General features: G+C 35.5%; 1 protein-coding gene across 2 annotated transcripts in view; it reads right to left on the bottom strand.

Moving 5' to 3' along the window:
• The window catches only part of WIPI1 (WD repeat domain, phosphoinositide interacting 1), a 54,108-nt gene that overhangs the window by 5,756 nt on the left and 31,033 nt on the right, over window positions 1-17,319 (bottom strand). Inside the window, exons 5-12 of one of the 2 annotated variants that reach the window (XM_074224726.1) lie at window positions 8,438-8,535; window positions 7,495-7,587; window positions 6,723-6,793; window positions 5,836-5,943; window positions 2,738-2,902; window positions 2,285-2,392; window positions 1,384-1,505; window positions 937-1,037 (exon numbers count right to left, since the gene is read on the bottom strand). In XM_074224726.1, the coding sequence (XP_074080827.1) occupies window positions 937-1,037; window positions 1,384-1,505; window positions 2,285-2,392; window positions 2,738-2,902; window positions 5,836-5,943; window positions 6,723-6,793; window positions 7,495-7,587; window positions 8,438-8,535 (866 nt within the window). The remainder of the gene's footprint in view (window positions 1-936; window positions 1,038-1,383; window positions 1,506-2,284; window positions 2,393-2,737; window positions 2,903-5,835; window positions 5,944-6,722; window positions 6,794-7,494; window positions 7,588-8,437; window positions 8,536-17,319) is intronic. The other variant, XM_074224727.1, reaches the window with a different exon arrangement.

Below are 17,319 nucleotides of genomic sequence, written 5' to 3'. Positions count from 1 at the left end.
TACCAAAATCAAAACAAAATGTCCTTACTCTTTCCAGGAAGAGGCTGTTAAGCAGGGTGTGTTATAAAAAGATCTGAGTCCATGCAAAGTCAATAGGGGTACAGGACATGCTGCACTTCACTTGTTAGTCTATCTATACATTAATCCACACTTGAGACTATAGAAAAACTACCCACCTTATTCAGAAGTGGATTTTTAACAACTGATCTGGCATGATTCCAGAATATTGTGACTATGAATGTACATATACATTGATTCCATTTAAAAGGCTCATCTTGGTTGTAAACACTGAATACACATTACTATTGAAACAATAAATACCACTAGTTCCAACTCTATCATCTTTAACTATGTGGGCAAGATTCCACTAAACAAATACTCAGACTTATGTGGGTTGGCATGGCAATGAAATAATAACTGATGATTCTCTTGGACATAATAGTGCCTTTTCAAGGTTACAGCAGTTAACCAATTCTGTTTGTGGGCCTTCATCCTGAAAAAGTAACCTATCACTGGAAAAATATCTCCACAAGGAAAAAAAAAAGTTCTCCTCACCCCCACCCCAAAGCATCCTTAGAAATCTAAGGAAAATTAAATTTTGTTATAAGTTGCTAATTATGATCAACAAAAGATATATAAGCCAGAGAAAAGTTTTTCAGACCACTGAGCTTATTTAGGCCAGTCAATCCAAAAGTGCTCTGGCTTAGTATCCTGTTATTCTAATTGCTGCCAATATTAAGCAAATAGCCAATTACTATTCTTTAAAATCTTAAGCATATAATATAAAATTATTTTATGACTTGATGAATATTAGTGGAGAGAATTAGTTATTATAGGCTAGGTTAACAGAATGGGAAAGTGACTTCCCCTCTTGGAGGAGAATGTCTTCTGATTGTGCAGTCTGAAGCACTCATTTTAAGGGCTCCTAATGCTCACAGGAGGAAACTCATTCTCATCATCAAGACACACTGGTCCCGTTGCAAACTCATGTTCTGGGATAACTTCTCCTCGAAGTGCCCCTCCATCCTCGGAATAACCTAGAAGGCCAGAAGGAGAAACATGAGAAGTGAAAAGTACCAAAAAACTCCTGGACAGAACTACATAAAAATGTGAAAAAATTGTAAAGTATGACACAACTTCTTACATTTGAATTGCTGGTATGGATGTACAAAAGATGAAGCTTAAACACTCCAGTCAAAACTAGCCAACCAAAAGATTAAAGCTAATTGTGAGGCTAACATGAACTTTGTGCTTACCAAACATAAAGGGCATAAATTGTGACCAAAAAAAAGTAAGGGAAAGAAGGTTTTAATAAATATCACTTTGGGAAGAATAAACAAATGGGTAGAAGTGTCATATCCCATCAGTCTGATTTCTACTCACCTGGAACTGTTGAGGACAAAGATGTGGTGCCTGGTCTAGCTACTGTTGCTGCATAAGACTGAGGTAATGAAGGCCTGAGGTCATTTTCTTTATTTTCTTCTGTTTTTCCTGAGTCAAGCAAGCTAAATTTCATTAATTTAAGGGAAAAGAAAAAGGAATTGTATTATACCTAAAACATTTCCAAAGAAAGAATCAGATTCTATAGGTTTACCAATACTTCTAGTATATTATCAACTGAAGCTATATTAATTTATGAGAGGAGAAATAAACTTCAAAAATTGCTAAGGGAAGTCTTAATAATTAGCTATTAAAGATAAGGTAAATACCAAGAGAAAGACATTGTTACTATTCCTATCCATAGTGTAGGAATAGATCATATTGTACTTGGTAATAGAAGCTATTTAATAGCTATTTAAGCACTAAAGAAAGAACTAAGCAAGAGAGCCCACAGTATGAATCACTGTTAAATTTCAAATTGTGATTTCATTGGTGTGGGTACTTTGTCTAAAGGCACAGGTCACACCTTTGGGAGCCTCTGTGTCCAGGCAGAGGTGATGCCCTTTGATTTCAGGCAGCAGACAGAAAGTCTACTACTTGAAGTCTTTCCAGCTCAGGAAGACTTGCTAATGCTTAGGCAAATGCCCAAGTCACCTACAAGGTGGCACAGGAGCAAAGCTTTGAACATTTATGAAGTTTCTAAAATGTTAAATGAAAATGAAAGGATATGTGAACTCAAGTCCACCCAATACCATCCTACAGAGTTAATTATTCAATAAACACCTATAACTGTTGATGACAATAAAGCAAGAGTCCTGAATCATATCACTTGGTCTTAAAACCTACTTTAAGGAGAAGCACTTCTAATATGTTTCAAAGTTTGTCGTTTTGGAAACATTTTTACCTGTGGGTCTTGATTAAGATACACTCTCCTCCATCCTGAGGGTCCAAATTATATATATAAAGCCGTCCATCAGATGATATGACTAATAGTCTTGGCAACTTCTGAATACTAAAAACAAATGAAAACATGGAATTTGGTTGTAGAAGACTTGTGAAATTAGGTCACCTTTTGATGAAAAATGTCCTGGGGTCATTGCTAACACATCTTTTCCTTATATAAAGAAGCCCCTTTGACATAAGAGCTTTGTCATAGCAACATTAACTCATAAATTAGGGTTACTATTAACTCTTTCTGCATGAGTGCTTTGGATGCTTAAAGGGGCAATGTGCAAAGTTAGATCATCATCCTTACCAGGATAGGTTATTTCAGTTCAGTGAACAAGGTCCTAAACTACAAGATCTATTCAGTCTCAATGTGCAAATTAGAAAAGGAAGAGGGCAATGCCATACATACGTAGAGAGGGTACAGATGTTCTTCTGACCAGAGAAATTCAAACGCACAGTGGCAAAGGCTCTGTCCTGGTTCATCATATCTGATACTTGAGAAGGGAGGTAGTTGGTAGCAGCCATGAACATCTTTCCCATGTAACCAGTCCAGGTTGAGGGCTCTTCTGGACTACTAGTGGGAACAATGCAGAGGCAATGATCTGTCTGAACTGCAGACATAAGCACCTATCAAAGCACTAATACCATTAGCACTGACTTTAAAATTCTACTTCAATGGCAAAAAGAAAAAAGAAAAAAACCCACAAGGTCAATATTTGCTGCATTCAATGGGATGAGGTAAAAATTCATGTGCTGGTGCCATTTTATGGTAGAATATCCTAGTCTTGATTATTCTTACCTCAAAGGCTATTTGTCATTTAGACATGCCATTCTTGGTTTAAAATGCTTAAAGATGGGTACCCTCTTTTTTCAATACACTAGTACTGAAATATCTGTATCCCAAAGCAGAGTGAATTCCTGAAAGTGAATGATGAGAGAATGAGAAAATGTAAAAAGAAGATTAAAGGGCCCAGGCTTCTAGTAGACCCAAACTGATGGGAAAAGGCAAGAGTATGTAAACCCTGTGAAGGAAATAGAAAAGAAATGACCTGAAGAGTTAGAGGAAAGTCAAGTCATTAATGTCAGGGAAAAGAGAGGAGATGCAAGTTTCAGGAAGGAAGGAACAGTCAATAGTGTTAACTGCTTCATAGGAGTCAAGAGAAATAAGACCTAAGGAAAAAAAAATTCAATGTGGTAATTCACAGATGACTGGTAATTTGAACAGTAGAATTTCAGTAAAAGAATGGAGGCATAAGCCAGATTGTAAGTCATCTTGCCTATGTGCAGAAAGATTTTTCCTGAGGAAGAGATGCACTGAAACATGGAGGTCGGTACTGTGGATCTGGGTTGGAGTTTTTGGGACTTCTTGCAAAAAAAAAAAAAATGGAGCTATTCTAGAAAAGAGTGGCTCTTGCAAATTCTATCAAAACCTACTGCTTTCAGTAAGATCTTGGGAAAGTCATTAAAACTTTGTGTATATTAATTTCCTTACTTACTGAAAACATGCCATGAGTATCAATTTAACATGGACCCTGGAATTTCTAAGCTCCTTGAGAAAAGCAACCAACTATCATGAGACCACCATTATTTGCTATCTAAAGCAGGCCCTTTCTGATCTTTATTGGTAAATGGTATAAGATATTGGTCTATGTTCAATTTCTGCCATACTGCTTTCCAGTTTTCCCAACAATTTTTACCAAATAATAAATTCTTATCCCCAAATCTTGTCTTTACGCTTGTCAACTTCAAGCTTACTGTATTTATTTGCTGCAGTAAATTGTATGTTTACTGTGAACTGATCCAACTATTTTGAAGAATAATTTAGAATTATACCAAAGAGTTATTAAACTTATATTCTTTGACCCAGAAGGTCTATTTTCACAGATGATTAGGGAAAAAGGAAAAGAACCTATATGTTCTAAAATATTTAAAGCAGCTCTCTTTGTGGTGGCAAAGAGCTGGAAATTGCAGGGATGCCTATCAACTGGGAAACAAGTTGTGGTATATGATTGTGATGGAATACTACGTGCTATTAGAAATGATCAGCTCAATGATTTTAGCAAAACATGAAAAGACTTGCATGAAATACTGAGTGAAATGAACAGAACCTTATGTAATAATATTGTTTTAAGAATAACTTGAGTGCATAAGTCATTTTGATTATTATAAATGTCAAATTAACTACAAAAGATCTATAAAGGAAGAAGCTATCTGTACCCAGAGAAAGGACTGATAAATAGAAGCATGTAAAGAATGATTTTACATACATATACATATTTATGTCTAAGGGTAACCATCTTTAAGGGTAGGAGGAGAAAAAAGAAATTTTTAGATCTTTTTTTTTCCCCCAAGGCAATGGGGTTAAGTGGCTTGCCCAAGACCACATGGCTAGGTAATTAAGTGTCTGAGGCCAGATTTGAACGCAGGTACTCCTGACTCCAGGGCCAGTGCTTTAGCCACTGCGCCACCTAGCCGCCCCAAGAAAAAAGAAATTTACATGATAACTTTATTATAGCAAATTGTACATAACAGATTTGCTATTTTGTGTGCAATCATTTTTTAAATTATACTTCAAATGTTATGGAAATGTTTATTTAATATATTAAAAATAATTAAAAATTCATTAAAAAATAAAGTAGGTCCTTTGCAACAGCCCTGAGGGAGGTTGCTGTGAGAGAGTGAGAATGAGAGAAGGGGGGGGGAATGAAAGACAGAGGAAGGAGAGGAGATATGGGGGGAGAGAGTATGTTTAGCAGTGACCAACTCTGGCCAATTTTGTTAAGGTTTTCAACAATTCCTTGAGAATTTTGTTATTCTTAGGATTTCCTAAATTGTTCAAATACTGTCCACTGTATCATATTCACCAGAAACAGTAGGCAGTCAGGAAAAACCAAGAAAAGCCTGTAGTATAGGCCTGTGTATCCAAGAGATATATAACAAATATAACCTGATACTTACATTCTACTTCGTATGGGACAGTTGGGGAGCAAAATGGATAAAGTGCCAATTTTGGAATTAGGAGGACTTGAGTTCCAATCTGGCCTCAAACACATGATATTTACTTGGGCAAGTCACTTAACCCCAATGCCCCACAAACCTACCCCCCCTTCAAAAAACAAAAACAAAAATATTATACTGGCTAAGGAAATGAAGTCATAAAAAGTTCTAAGATGTTTCTGACATTAATAAAATTCTGCAACTTCCGGCCTTGTCACATTCAGGGGTATCTCCGAAATCTAGTATGATTTTCACCTATTTCTATCAGCTACTTTATCAAGTATAAGGGACATGTCATTTTTCTGACTTAAGGAAATATAAGGTGGCTTTTATGCTAATCAAAGGCAATAACATTCACTTGTTAGGGACCAAAATATCTTCAGGTTAAATTGTGCTTTTTTTTGGGTTTTAGTTTGGGGGAAAAAAAAGGATTTGGCAATTAGGGTCATTTGCTTGGAGAGGAGTTTGAAGAGGATGTGGCTTTAACCAACTTCCAATGTGATAACTTGCCTGGAAGTAAGGCTGTCCAGTTTGAAGATGTGCACTGTTTCTGTGTTGCTGGATGCGCAGAGGAATTGTGAGTCCATGCTGAAAACTAGAGAGTTGATATTCACATACCTAGGAACAAAGGAATATTTTCTTTGATAAGGAAAGAGGCTAGATATATAACTTGTGGAAGACAAAGATATTAATGCCATCTGAAATCATCTACCGTAAGTCTTGACTAACTAGAAATTACAAGGTCAAATGATTCAATGATCATGTCCAAAATAGCAGGAAAATTCCTTCCTTTTCTTATTGGCCATTCCCATCAGGTGCTCTAATGCCATTAAAATCTGACAGAGTTCGCGATTACGGTGCTTTGCTACTCTCTTCTCATAAGTATTATTCTTCATGGAACCAGCAAAAATACTTTTCTCTTTCATGGATGCTATTTATAAATTCCTATGGATGATGTACTCAATCTCCTCCTAATCTTTCTTGCCAATCCCCCTTCTGCACATACCAGGAAAAATCTCCAATAGCTGGATTATGATCAGTCAAAATAACTTCTTTGTTTTTTGGCTCTGCTAGTAACTGGATGGAGCCTACTTGGTTACTTTTGTCCATTTATCTCATTCTCTAACAGAGAAGACACCTCCACACCTCCCATACCCTACTTGACTTCCATTTATTACAGTGTATGATTTCCAGATACACTTTATTTTTTTTTAGGTTGTTTTTTTTTGCAAGGCAAATGGGGTTAAGTGGCTTGCCCAAGGCCACACAGCTAGGTAATTATTAAGTGTCTGAAGCTGGATTTGAACTCAGGTACTCGTGACTGCTCTACCCACTGTGCCACCTAGCCACCCCCCTCCCGATATACTTTAAAAATGGATTTTAAATTTAACACAGACCTCTTCATTCCTCTCCTAAACTCAAAAAGCTTTTGTCCTTCCGGGACAGAAAACACCCTGATGACTGTGCCCTAGGGAAAAAAAAAAAACAACAAAGTTAACATTTCATAGTCATTAAAGGTTTCATGTAAATACTTCCCCATTTCTGTTGCTTATTAATATCCCTTTTCTAGGCAGAAGTAAAAAATAAAGCCTTTTTTTTTTTTTATCACTGAGGCTTTCCCTAAACATGACTTGCATCTTTCTTGTACAAAGCATGCCTTTTCTCATGCAATTGTTTCTTGTCTAGAATGTTCTTCATCCCTACCTGAGGAAATCTGAACTATCTCTCAAGGCTCCCAAAAGCCAGCTCTTCATGAAGACTTCTCCCATTCCCCCTGCTAGAAGTGAGCTCCCTTTCCTTTGAATGATTACCATTACACTCCACCACCATTCTTATGGCATTCCCCCACAAATGACTTAGGAGTTCTAGATTTAAGGCCCAGGAGCAGGGACTGTATCATATTCATCTTAGGCTCCTATGCCTCCAAGCACAATACCTTTCCTACAGCAGACACAATCTATATTTTCAGGCTGAATAGATCCATTTGTTGATTGTGATATAGACAGACAATACCAGGAAACTTCATTCTGAAGCTTATCTTTGGCAGAAACAGATGCCAGTCACAATGTAGCAATCTGAAGTCCATGTAGTGCCACAAACTTTCCTTTTGTATCACCCCACATTTGGAAGAAGAACAATTAGGCATGTTAGGTAGTCATGCCCACTCACTTTCTCAGAAGCACTGGCCAGCTTGGATCCCACAGAATTGAAGGTGATGGCAGCAAGTGGACCATCATGGGCAGGAATTGTGCATACTGTTTTCTGTTAAGGACAAGGAACAAAAAAGGTTTATTTAACTTAGGAAGAAGCAGAGACTCCTTTTCTTCTTCATCTGAAATTCTCTACCAATTTTACTGTACTTCCTGTGACATTCTCCCTTTTCCACTCAGGCCATAAGTATACAAAATGAATCCTTCATTAGTTTTTACAAATGAAATTGGCAGCAAAAGGAAAGCATGCATACCAATTCCAATCATAATCCTATCCTTTCCTTTGTTCAGAAAGATGTTCATCCAAAGCAAGTCAATTGATATTTTTTGAATAAAAGTGAATGTCTTTTTAGAACAGCCATTGTCTCACAGGTTCTTCCCAAAGAATCACTGCTATACTGTATGGGCTCTAAAAGAAGGAAATGCTAACAGGTATGGCCAGAATTATGACATTGCATAATGAAATAATTCCAACTGACAAACAGCCCACCCAGTAGGAGATGTCAAAGTTAGTGCTCACTCTGTCTCATATTTGATTAAAGGCTATTTGGTTCTGCTAGTAACTGAATGGAGTTTACTTGGTTATATTTGTCCACTTATCTCATTCTCTAACAGAGAAGACACATATACCCACACCTTCCACACCCTACTTGACTTCCATTTATTCCAGTGTATGATCCCCAGATATACTTTAAAATGGATTTTAAGCAAAATACTTTTTGGTCCTGGCTGCCATATTTCCAAAGATAAATATTATTTATCTTCTTTGTGCAGCTCTGCTTTCCCTCCCTCCACCCCCACCCCCCAAAAACAAACAAAAAAAACCCCAACCCACAAAACTCTGCCTCAACAGACAGGTAATTATAGTCATATTTGGAAAATTTACGTTATAGTAAACGTACCAGAGTATTTCCATCATAAAGTACAATCTCCCCAGTAGTCAAGCTTCCAGGGTAGGCAAGGTAAGAATTGGAATGATTAATAGATAGGGCACACAAACCTGGTAAAGAAGATAGATAGAAAGTAGAAATGTTACTTTCTAAGCAGCAATTTAAATAACTAACTATAGCATCACCTACTGGTAAATAAGAGAAAGTACTCTGGGGACAGTTTATTCCAGTCAAAGGCTTAAAAAAGTGAATGCCCCAGGAAAGGACATGGTGTTTGTTTAACTTTAATCTTGGAAAACAAAAAGGAAAGCAATTAGATTTTGGAATTTTAAAAAATGTTTTCAGATTCCATTCCCAGGTGCTCAGAAATAGTACTAGTTTCTCTTCCTCATTCTCCTTCAGTTGCATTTGTTGGTTATAAACAAATCTCTTGTAACAAGCCACCAATTACAAGTGATTAAACATAACTAGCTGGTAGTAATCTCTAACTGGAACCTGATGTAGTGAAGGGAAGCGTCAAATGATATTATTGCTGATTTCTAAAACCAAATGTTGTGCTATGATAAGAACTAGATGATTGCATGAGGTAAAAAGTTTCCACATAGGCAATTAAGTGCAATGCAGTCAAGTCAGTGAATTAAAATAATTCATTTTTATTTACATTTAGTAATTTTTAAAAATTAAAGGTGTGTAGAATAGTATTTGGAGAAATGGCTTCAGAATCAGGAAGGCTACTGGGTTCAAGTTCAGCATCTGACACTTACTGGCCTTAAAGCATGGTATAGTGGCTGGTCACTGACTCGGGGGTTAGAAAGACCTGGGTTCAAATTCTCAGACACAACAATGAGTGACCCTAGACACAAACTCTCTTTGTTTTGGGTTCCTCATCTTCAAAATGAGAAGGTGGGAGGTGGGATTGGACTTGATGGCCTCCAAAGTTCCTTCCAGTTTCAAGTCCATGATTCTATTATCCAGGGCAACATACATTCTCAGGGTCCCATGGAGCCTATACATGTTGCAAAACAGGTGGTGATCTGCTTAGGACACCTTTCCTTATCTAGATTTCCTTATACTAAACACACAAATCCCACATAAAAACAAATAAAAAAGAATTCAGGAGTATTTTGTTTTGGAGTTGTATATTCTTACAACAAACGTTTACCACAGAAGTTTATATCACATCATTGAATTTAAGAAGTCAGTAAATTTAAATTTGACTTCCCCTCAGCTACCAGAATATGGATTTTGAAATGCAAATGCCTAGGTGGCTGAGTGGGTAAAGTGACAAGTCTGGAGTTAGGAAGACATGAGTTCAAATCCAGTCTCAGACACTTACTAGCTGTGTGATCCTTTTAATCTCTGTTTCCTCATTTTTAAACTGAGTCTAGGAAGAAAAAAATAGCAGTATCTTTAACAAGAAAACCCCAAATGGGATCATGAAGAGTTAGATGAATCTGAAACCACTGAACAACAACAAATAAACAGGTAAGAATGACTTATTTAGTCATTACAAGGCCATATCCCTAGTTAGCTAGCTGACTATGATAAGGATTTCCTAGAAAAAGTTTACAGGGGTAAAATATATAGTAATCTACTAATGAAAATGCAAACACAGAAAAAAATTAAGTCACATTGAACTGAACCATGGTCTCCCCTCCACTTATGCCTGACAATAATCAATATCATAACTGTTCTTATTACCTACCAGAAATCAATGGCAGGAAAATAGTTAAGTTGGGCCCTGGATCTAAGTTACATGTAATGGAGGCTCTGCAGCAATGCTACTGCCCACTGGTGTCCTAGGAGATTTCTTGTGCTTGCCTTAACAAAGAAACCACCCACTTTTGCTCCTGGAATCCCACTCATTCTTCCGATCCATATTACTGGTAACTCAAAGGCAACTGAAAGGAAGAGCAGAAAGGAAAGGAGTGACATTTAAGAAAGGGGAGGGGGGAGACTAGGGCTTCAAGCATAGAGTGAGATGAGTTTGGCTACAGTGGTGAGTTTGTATAAGTAAGGAATATGAGATAAAGCTGGAAACATCTGTAGGGATGGAGGTCAAGTTTTGAAGACCTAAAATGTTGGGCTAAGGGCCTTAGTTTAGATTTTGTCCAAAAAGGTCAGTAGGTCACGGAGAGTCACTGAAACCTTTGAATGTGGGAATACTCCATTAAAAAGGGGTGTTTCAGAAAAATTAATCTGGTAATAGGCTCCTAAGAAGGATTGGAAATGAAAGAGACTAGAAGTAGGTTGCTATGTACTGTGTAAAAGTAGTTTTGGAGACTAGCATTCTAAATCAAAGTCCATACATCATTTCCAAATACAAAGGATCAAATAACAAGCAATATTTCCAAGGCAAAAGCAAGATAATTACAAATCTTTCAACTGAGACGAAATTTAAGACAGCATATTAAGGTCTGTTAAACCACAGGAGGTAAACAATATTCTCTAGGCAGAGGCTCTGATAATAAGTTTCACAAGTCTCCTCCTTTAGCTATAAGTCCTCTTTCAAAAGTATGTAATGCTAAAATGGAATGACTCAATACTATGCAGTTCTTACACAAAAATATCCTCCAGACAACATATTCTAGACCAGGTCTAAGCATTAATAGCTAAAATTATAGGGTTTATAGCAGCTTAACTGCACTAAGACTTTGGGACACCCTATATAGTGCTTCATACATCATACCACTAAATTTTTTAAGAACTTTTAGTTAGGCTGTTTGCATATTACTATTTTAACTTTAAAGTTTAATACACTGAGGATCAGAAAGTTTAATGACTTGGCTACATGGCCAATATGTAGTACAACTGGAACAGATTATTTTACTTCAGAAATGCAGTATAGCAGACTTTCCATTATTCCATATTTCTATTGATTTTATTTCCCTAAGAGTAGTCAGTTTCATCTATACTTTTAGAATCTTCTTTAAAAATGAACCCTGCCATGGCCTTCCAGGTAAGTTAGTGGTGTCAAAGGTATATGGACAAGTCTACATCTCCCAAGGAAATCTCAAATATCTGAAAAGGCTCACAGAAAGACCAATGATAAGTTATTTTTTATAAGAAACACATCACTTCCTCCATTCTGTCCAGAACTACATAGTTAAGTACCGAAGTAGGGGAGGGCAGAAAAAGGGTTGTACCCTGAATACATCTGAAACTGAGGGCAAGTTCCCAGAGGTTGGGAGAATAGGTGAGCCACAACTAACTGCTGCAAATGGACTTAAAGTCATCCCACACTCTGAACAAGGCATTACTAACCTATAGCTATCTTGATTCTAGCCTGTAAGAATGAAGAGAGACACAGAAACAGATGTGACTAGTGGAAACAGGATAGGGCTTGGGTAAGCATTGCTCTCTGAGAAGTTATAGTCATATTAGAAGGCAGGGCCAGCATACCAGCAATGGAAGACTCTGAAGAAGGCCTGAGATCAACATGGTCGCTAAGAAGACAGAGGCCTGTCAGGGTCACAGCAGAGATGAGAATCAATTGAAGATCATGCAAAGTGGAGGAAAAAGCCAAGGTCTAGACCTACAATGATGCCCTGGAAACTAAAACAAAATCCCCAAATTCAAACTGGGTGGGGCCAAATATCAGTTATATCAAAGATCTACAATAGCATCCAGAATGCAGGAGTAAACACATGGTCTACTCAAGAGAGCTTGAAAGGACTACTTCAAAAATAAAATCCTAATTTAAAATCTCAAGCTGAAAATATAATTAAATAGAAGACACTAAACACAATGAAAAACACTATGAGGTAATATAAGCCCAAAAGGTAAAATGAAAAGAAGAGAATGACTAAAATAAATTTCAGAAGAACTTCAAAGGAGGAAAAAAATGGCTAGGCCACAAATACTAAAAGAGCAGTTGGAAGAAATACTTTAAGAAGAAAAAAATGAAATTAGGAATAAAATGAGATTTTGAGAGAAAAAAATTAAAAGACTAAACAGATTAGAACAGAAGATGTAAAACTTTCTCCAAATACTGATAAATAGAATGGAGCAAACAATACTAAATTGAGACACAAGAAAATATTGGAATAAAGTCAAAAGGTTGAGAAATGAAAGAAAATTAGATATCTATTATCAAAAACAAGTGACCTGGAAATCAAATCAAGGTAATACAAAATTCAGACTCCCTGAAAACCATAACCAAAGAAAAATCCTGGATTCTATATTTCAAGAAATCATAAAAGAAAATATCTCAGATATATAAGAACTTTCTCAAACTATGGGGAAAATGAGAAAGAAGTTATTATTTTGCAGTGTATTGCAATTAACTGTATTGGAAGATGTATTAGAACTAGAAGGCAAGTTGACAATATAAAGAATTCACCAGTTACCTTCTAAAAGACACTCCAAACTAAAAACAGTCAAGAATGCTATAGATAAAATCTAGAGCTTTCAAGTCAAAGAAAAAACACTGCAAGTGGCCAGAAAGAAAGAACTAGTATCAAACAACTATAGTCTGGATCATATAAAACCTAGCAGCAAATACAATGAAACAGAAAGACTCAGAATATGATATTCTAAATGGCAACAGGTAAAGACTAAGAAACAGGGAAATTTTGGCTTGCAAAACAATATAATCTCATGAAGTGGTGGGAGTAGACCTTTATCCTTTCTAATCAAAAGACCAGAATTCAATAGAATCTTTGAAAGGATAACAGAAAACTAGAAAAACCTGGTAATATAAATATTTTTGAGAAACTAGAGGGGATTAAATAATGATACAAATGCTTACATTTTAGTTGGCATCCTTTGTGGGGATGTCTTGCCTTTCAAGAGTTCAAAACAAAGCCTTTCTACTAGTAATTCATCCTGTTAATTTCCCTCAGCATCTTCCCCCACCCCCATCCCATTGGCAAGTTTCTCCTGGAGCCTACATTTTATGCAAAGTCCCAGGTCAGTCTGCCTTCATTCTCTTCCCGACAGTCATTGTGCCTTACTTTTTGGTTTTCAAAACCATGACTCCATGCTGGCTACCTTTCATCTAGGCTTGGGGGACATCTATGGTGAGCAGGCATGAGCTACATGGAGATTAAGAAGGAGTAGTCAGATGTGAAGGAGAATAAGGAGAGAATAGTAATATACAATTCTTAAGAGAAGTAAGTGAATGACAGTGGCAAAGACTGCAAAGAGGTCAAGAAATATGAACTTTGAGAAAAAATCATTAGATTTGGCAATTAAAAGATCACTGATAATTCTGGAGAGAAGTGTTTTAGTTAAATGAGGTCAGAAGGCAGACTGCATAGTCAATTAAAAAATAAGAAAAAAGCACTGATTATAGTTATGTATTATCAAAGCAATCGACCTGGAAAATAGGTCAATGAGAGACAATTTAAGAGTTACACTCCGTGAAACCCTGGAAAACATATTTCTGGAAATCATAAAAGAAAACATCTCAGATGTATGAGAACTTTTTTTCATGCTAGAGAAGATATGATGAAGAATTTATGAAATAAATATTTACGAAAAATACAATATGTAAAAAGAGATGGGGAAAGGCATCTCATGACCTTACTCTTATCTGTCCAGACAAAGGGTACACACAGATAGACTCATTTAATAAAACATTAAATTCAGAGAAAAGCAGTGACAAAGCAAGGGGAGAGGGAGAAAAAAGCCAAGGAAAGAACAGTTACATGCAAAAACTTTAGTTTTGGTGGAGAAATGGAGATTAAACGGAGATTAAAATGTCAGAAAAGTATTAAGAAATAAGAAATAGAAAAAACTGGAAAAAAAGAAAAATAGTTTAGTGAATAAAGTCAGTGCAGGGAAAATGGACCACTTCAATAATAAATTTCTAGTGTCAAAATTTCATCTTTTTTCACTCCTTTATAAAAAGGATCCAGGAAGAAAAGAGTAAATATTATAAAAAGATATGATGTGAGAAAATAATTAATCATTACAGTGAGTGTGAAAGGGATGAATTTAACCATAAAACAAATAAAAATAATAGAATGGATTAGAAAGTAGAATTCTACACTATATTCTATATAACATTCAAGCCACAGAATATCATGGATCCCATTCATTATTTCCAACAATTTATGGCCGTACTTTCTTTGTAGCCACAAGTTTTCAATTGTCCTTGTGTAATTAATTATTAATACAATCCTCTCCCCTCCCCTCCCCAATCATCTTTTCTATGTCATGCCAACAAAATCCAGCAAGAAAAGATTGAAAAAAATTCCATTCAAAATAACTGCATAATATATAAAGGTACTTGGGGTCCTCTTATCAAAACATACATGGAAAATAATAGGGATAAAACTATAAAATGCTCTTTAAAGAAATACAGATATGAATAATTAAGAGACATTCATGGCTGGGTTTATTATAATAAATTATAATATTATAATAAAAAGGATACTATCTAAACTAATTTAGAAATTCAAATCCCTACCAATCAAACACCAAAGGATATGTTATGTTATGTTTCATAACAGTCATTTAGAAGCACATAGGGTTGAAAATTTAGAAGGAAATGAAATAATGAAAAATGTTAGAAGAGGCCTAATTGTCTAGATTTCAAACTACATTATCATGCAGTAATCATTAGAAAAAAATTTGATATTGGTTAAAAATGGAAAAGTTGATCAAGGCTAAGTATATGTGATATAGAAACAGTGTTCCAAATACTTCATGATACAAAATACTGGAGTATGAACTTACTATTCAATAAAAACTAGTGGGAAATCTGGAAAGCAATTTGGGAGAATTTAGGCTTATTCTCATACTAAATTCTTTATTTCTTTTTATAATAAGCTCCAAGTAAACAATTCTAAGGTTCTCATAATCATCATGTTGACAGTGATGATCAAAAAACTGAAAAGCAAAATAACACTAATATACTGTTTCTGGTGCTGTGAATTGATCCAATCATCCTGGGCAGCAATTTAGTGCTGCATCTGAAAGTCATTATACTTTGTATATATCCCAAAGAATCTAAAGACAGAGAAAACTGAGCCATGTACAAAAATATTTATAGTAGCATTTTTTTTTGTTTTGCTATAGTAAAGAGTTAGAAATAAAGTGGGTGAACATCAGTTGGGGAATGACTGAACAGATTATGATATGTAACTGTAATGGAATATTATTGCACTATTGTTCAGTTCAGTTCAGTTGTTTCAGTCATATCTAACTCTTCATGATCCCATTTGGGGTTTTCTTGGGCAAACATGCTAGAATGGTTTGCTATTTTCTTCTTCAGTTCATTTATATGCAGAAAGCAAGGCAAACAGGGTTAAGTGACTTGTTCAGGATCACATAGCTAGTATCTGGGCCTTAACTTGAACTCAGGTCTTTCTAACACCAAATCTTGAACTCTATCCACTATTCCAACTAGCTACTCAATTACTGCACATTATTGTCCTGTAATGAAAATGCAAAAAGGATGGCTTCTGAGAATTAATGCAGAATGAAGTAAAAAAACTAGAGTTTATACTGTAACACTGTAAAGAAAAACAATTTAAAAGGCTAAAGACAATTTCATTTGCAATCCTCTTTTTCTGGCCTCCTTTGAATATGGAAAGCTTGTGTTTGATGACAACTTTTTAAGTTCACAATCACATTATTTTTATTTTTTTATTTTTTATTTTTATTTATTTATTTTTTTAGCAAGGCAGATGGGGTTAAGTGGCTTGCCCAAGGCCACACAGCTAGGTAATTATTAAGTGTCTGAGACTGGATTTGAACCCAGGTACTCCTGACTCCAAGGCCGGTGCTTTATCCACTATGCCACCTAGCCGCCCCCAATCACATTATTTTTAAATGAACTACATCCCCCAACATACATCTACCTTAGAGTTATATCTAATATTTATATGCAGGCACCTTAAAAACTGACCAATACTTTAAGCCATAAGGACTGAGAAAGATAAAGTATAATAGTAATAATATTTTAATCACATACAACAATCCACAGAACACTAAATATAAAAGACTAGCAAAAGGATTTCTATCTGAATCTCATTGAAAAAGATAAAAATAACAAGACAGCAATAACCTGAACAAACAATAAAGGGCTCAAGCAGTAGATAGATTAATCAGCCTTGAAACCATTAATACTGGATTCCAGTCCCATCACTGACACACTGATTGTGAATTCATAAGTCAATAACTTATTGTCCCAAGTAATTCTAACAATATAAACTGAAGATTTGCATTACTTATAGTGGAGTGGATATTTCTTCACAGTGAATTTTCAATAACAACTAAATCATAGATCCAACCTTAAAACAAATACCAACAACAATAATAAAGAATTTGATTTATATTGCACTTTTAAGGGACAAAGAACTTTCTTACACCTCTGTGAGGTACTATTATCCCCTTTATACAGATGAAGAAACAGTATGATAAATCAAATGACTAATGAAGAAAACAAAGTTAGTGTTAGAATCAGAACTCCCAATTCTTCTATCTTTAAGACAGTATTCCTTCTATTACCACTACCTGGAAATAATGGGCTGAGATAAACCTCACCCATTTAACAATTATGTTGAGAAATAAACCAGCCAAAATCACTAATTCTTGAGTCAGTCTCAATGAAGATATCAGAAATTCCAAAATGATATAACTTGACTTTTAGAATAGTTCCAACACTAAACCAATAAGCTGTTGAAAAATTTTTAGATCATGTTAAACTGAAAATACACATTTTTTAAAGCGTGGACTAAAAAATTGTGCCAGAGTTCCTCCTCTTCAAATTTTACTAGGAACTGAGCTTTGATATAAACTAAAAGTTTATATAAAGAAATGACAAAAATTTTCTCAAGTGTCAACTATTATTTCACTGATACTAACAATAATCCACTTGACAGACTTGGGGTCAGAATTCAGGCCTTTTGGATTCCTAGGATTTTTAATTTATGCCATATATT

The sequence above is a fragment of the Macrotis lagotis genome, chromosome 2, assembly GCF_037893015.1.
Source record: "Macrotis lagotis isolate mMagLag1 chromosome 2, bilby.v1.9.chrom.fasta, whole genome shotgun sequence".
Lineage (NCBI taxonomy): Eukaryota > Metazoa > Chordata > Mammalia > Peramelemorphia > Peramelidae > Macrotis > Macrotis lagotis.
The sequence above is the reverse complement of the archived record's forward strand: the minus strand, read 5'-3'. Positions and strand labels throughout refer to the sequence as shown.